We start from the raw sequence: 2,499 nt of genomic DNA, 5'->3' as shown, positions 1-2,499 counted from the left end.
CATATCCCAACCTTCCAGCTATGGGGTAAAATGGCACCAGAACCTTACCTAACGACTCCTTCAACACTTTTATGTCGAAAAAATCAGAAGAACCATTTGGCTTGTAGAAGTATACAGTACTAATATGGTATCTTGTCACCACTAAGTCCAAGTTAGAGACCCATAGCCTTTGGTTTGGAGTTTCTTCAGCCGGACATACCATTGATGACTCCTTCATGGTAACCTCCATCTTTAATCCGCCTACAATAAATTATTGAGTCAATGAACATAAAAAAGAAGAAATTCATGAATCTGCCGTTTTGGTATACAAAACCTTCGACGCTTAGTAAGAATACCTTATAACAGTAGAAGAAACGGAGCCTTAAATATTGGTGGGAAATTATAACGAAACCTTGAAAATAGATCGTGGTCGTAAGATAAACAAAGAAGAGGTAAAAGTGGAGAGAGGAGATTGTGCTCTGAGTGGTGAAATCTCGTCGTTGCTTCAATCTTATAAACGACCAATAGGTGAAAAGACGAATTGAACATAGCAAAGATGAAAAAATAAAATAAGATAAGTAAGTTCCTCTGAATAGACTTTGATCACTAGGGTTCCAATTATTTATTTGCCTAATCAACATTTAAAGTAATGAAATGATGGGTGCTGTGTAGCCTTTAATCGTGTCAATCTTTTCTTTATTGTCTATACATGTCACCTTAATGTCACATTAAATGTTTTTTAAAAAAAACTTTTTTGATTCTTTGTTGAAAATCAAAGAAAAAAAGAAAACAAATCATTGTTTTTTTGCTAGCACAAGCTTTCTCTTTGAGAAAGATTTGTTGCAATCATGCGTGTAACATTAGAAGCCAAGCGATTGAGTGGCTGGATTCTTTTACACAAAAGAAAAAATGTGACACATATTGTACTATATTGATATGATATTAATAAAAAATAAAATAAAATATTTTTATAATTATATTATATTTAATTAAATATAAAAAACGTTTGGTACTGTGAATCATATAATACAATTGATAAATATTTTATAAATTTCATTTTAATTAATTATTAAAAAATCATTTATTTATTTATTTTTAAGTTGATACATTAAAAATTATCTTTATGAGTTTCAATGATTTTAAATAAGAAAGTTTTAAAAAATTAAATGCCCATTTTGATTTTGAGTGTTTCTCAATTTTTAATTAATAAATTAATATAAAAAATGTATATTTTATTTTAAAAAGATATTATATATTAAGAAATATGTTGAGAGTTATTTAAATATATACTTAAAAAAGTTATTTAAAAATGTATATATATATAAAATAAGATCTGCTTTTGTACCGAGAAAAGAAAAAACCACATAAAAATATTATCTCCTAGTAGAAGCGGAGTTAGCTAATTTTTATTAGAAGAGCTTAAGGCTAAGAAGAATAAAAGTTAAAATTTTTTAAAACTAATTTATTAAACTTAACTATTAATAATCAAAAGATTTATAATAAAAAATAATTTTATATAACATGTAAATAAAAAAATAAAAAAAACTTATAATAGTGTTCTAGAAAAACTTTATTCGACAATGACAATATCCTTTTTAATATAAACAACTAAATTATTTGTAAGAAACTTATCATCCATTTTGTTTCGAAATTTTACCTTTCTCAATATAAACGACTAAAAATTAATGTAGTCAACATTCAAATTCTTATTATATTATATTTAAGTTTATAATACTAAATATTAAACTATAATACATAAAATATAAATAGTTAAATACGATATACATAATTAATAATTTCTTCTTATACTCAAGATAATTTCCTTTCAACTAAATATAAAACGTAAAGCACATTAAAAATATATACTCAAAATAATTTTTTCTTTTATAATTAGGATTAATAAAAATAATATATTAGTAAAATTTTAAATAATAACCAATAATGCAACACAAGAACTTATATTTAAGAATTACATATGCAATAATTTTTTCAATTTTAAAAATTAAAATTATTAAAAATAAAATTCACATAACAAAAAATAAAAATTAATAACAAGTAGGAGATTTGTAAAAATTATGATTGATAATTTGTAAAAAATTTTAAAAAAAATCTATAAAAACTTAAAATATATGAACAAATAGAATAAAATTAAAAAAAATAAATAAATATAAATAATAATAATAATATAAATATAAATATATCAAATAAAAACTTTTTTTTTATATATTTTGACAATGTAAGAACAGGAAAGAAAAGAGAAAAATATGGACGGTCAAATTTAAAAAATTTAAAAAATTTAAAAATGTAAATAAAATGGAAGGGAATTTGTAAGATTATTTTATTATTTTTAATTATATTAATTATTTAATAAAAATTATTTTAAAAATTATTAAAAATATATAATATATAATATATAATATATAAAAAAATTTAAAAACTTTGGGGGCTACGCCCCCATTATAAAGGGACGCTCCGCCCGTCTCCTAGACAGGAAAAACACATAAAACCATAGGGCTTTGT

General features: G+C 22.6%; 2 protein-coding genes across 2 annotated transcripts in view; both read right to left on the bottom strand.

Moving 5' to 3' along the window:
• Positions 1-351, bottom strand: part of LOC110420250 (shikimate O-hydroxycinnamoyltransferase-like) — an 8,484-nt gene extending 8,133 nt beyond the window's left edge. The window contains exon 1 of the mRNA XM_089784209.1: positions 336-351. The gene's annotated coding sequence lies outside the window, so the exon portion shown is untranslated. The remainder of the gene's footprint in view (positions 1-335) is intronic.
• The window catches only part of LOC110420248 (shikimate O-hydroxycinnamoyltransferase-like), a 2,199-nt gene extending 1,749 nt beyond the window's left edge, over positions 1-450 (bottom strand). The window contains exons 1-2 of the mRNA XM_021433494.1: positions 336-450; positions 1-240 (exon numbers count right to left, since the gene is read on the bottom strand). The exon at positions 1-240 is cut by the window's left edge and continues 182 nt beyond it. Of these exons, the coding sequence (XP_021289169.1) occupies positions 1-229 (229 nt within the window). The 5' untranslated portion in view covers positions 230-240; positions 336-450. The remainder of the gene's footprint in view (positions 241-335) is intronic.
• Between the last annotated feature and the right edge of the window lie 2,049 nt (positions 451-2,499).

The sequence above is a fragment of the Theobroma umbraticum genome, unplaced genomic scaffold (genome assembly GCF_002168275.2).
Source record: "Theobroma umbraticum cultivar Fairchild unplaced genomic scaffold, ASM216827v3 scaffold_86.0, whole genome shotgun sequence".
In the NCBI taxonomy this organism is placed as follows: domain Eukaryota; kingdom Viridiplantae; phylum Streptophyta; class Magnoliopsida; order Malvales; family Malvaceae; genus Theobroma; species Theobroma umbraticum.
This window is presented reverse-complemented; position numbering and strand designations above follow the sequence as displayed.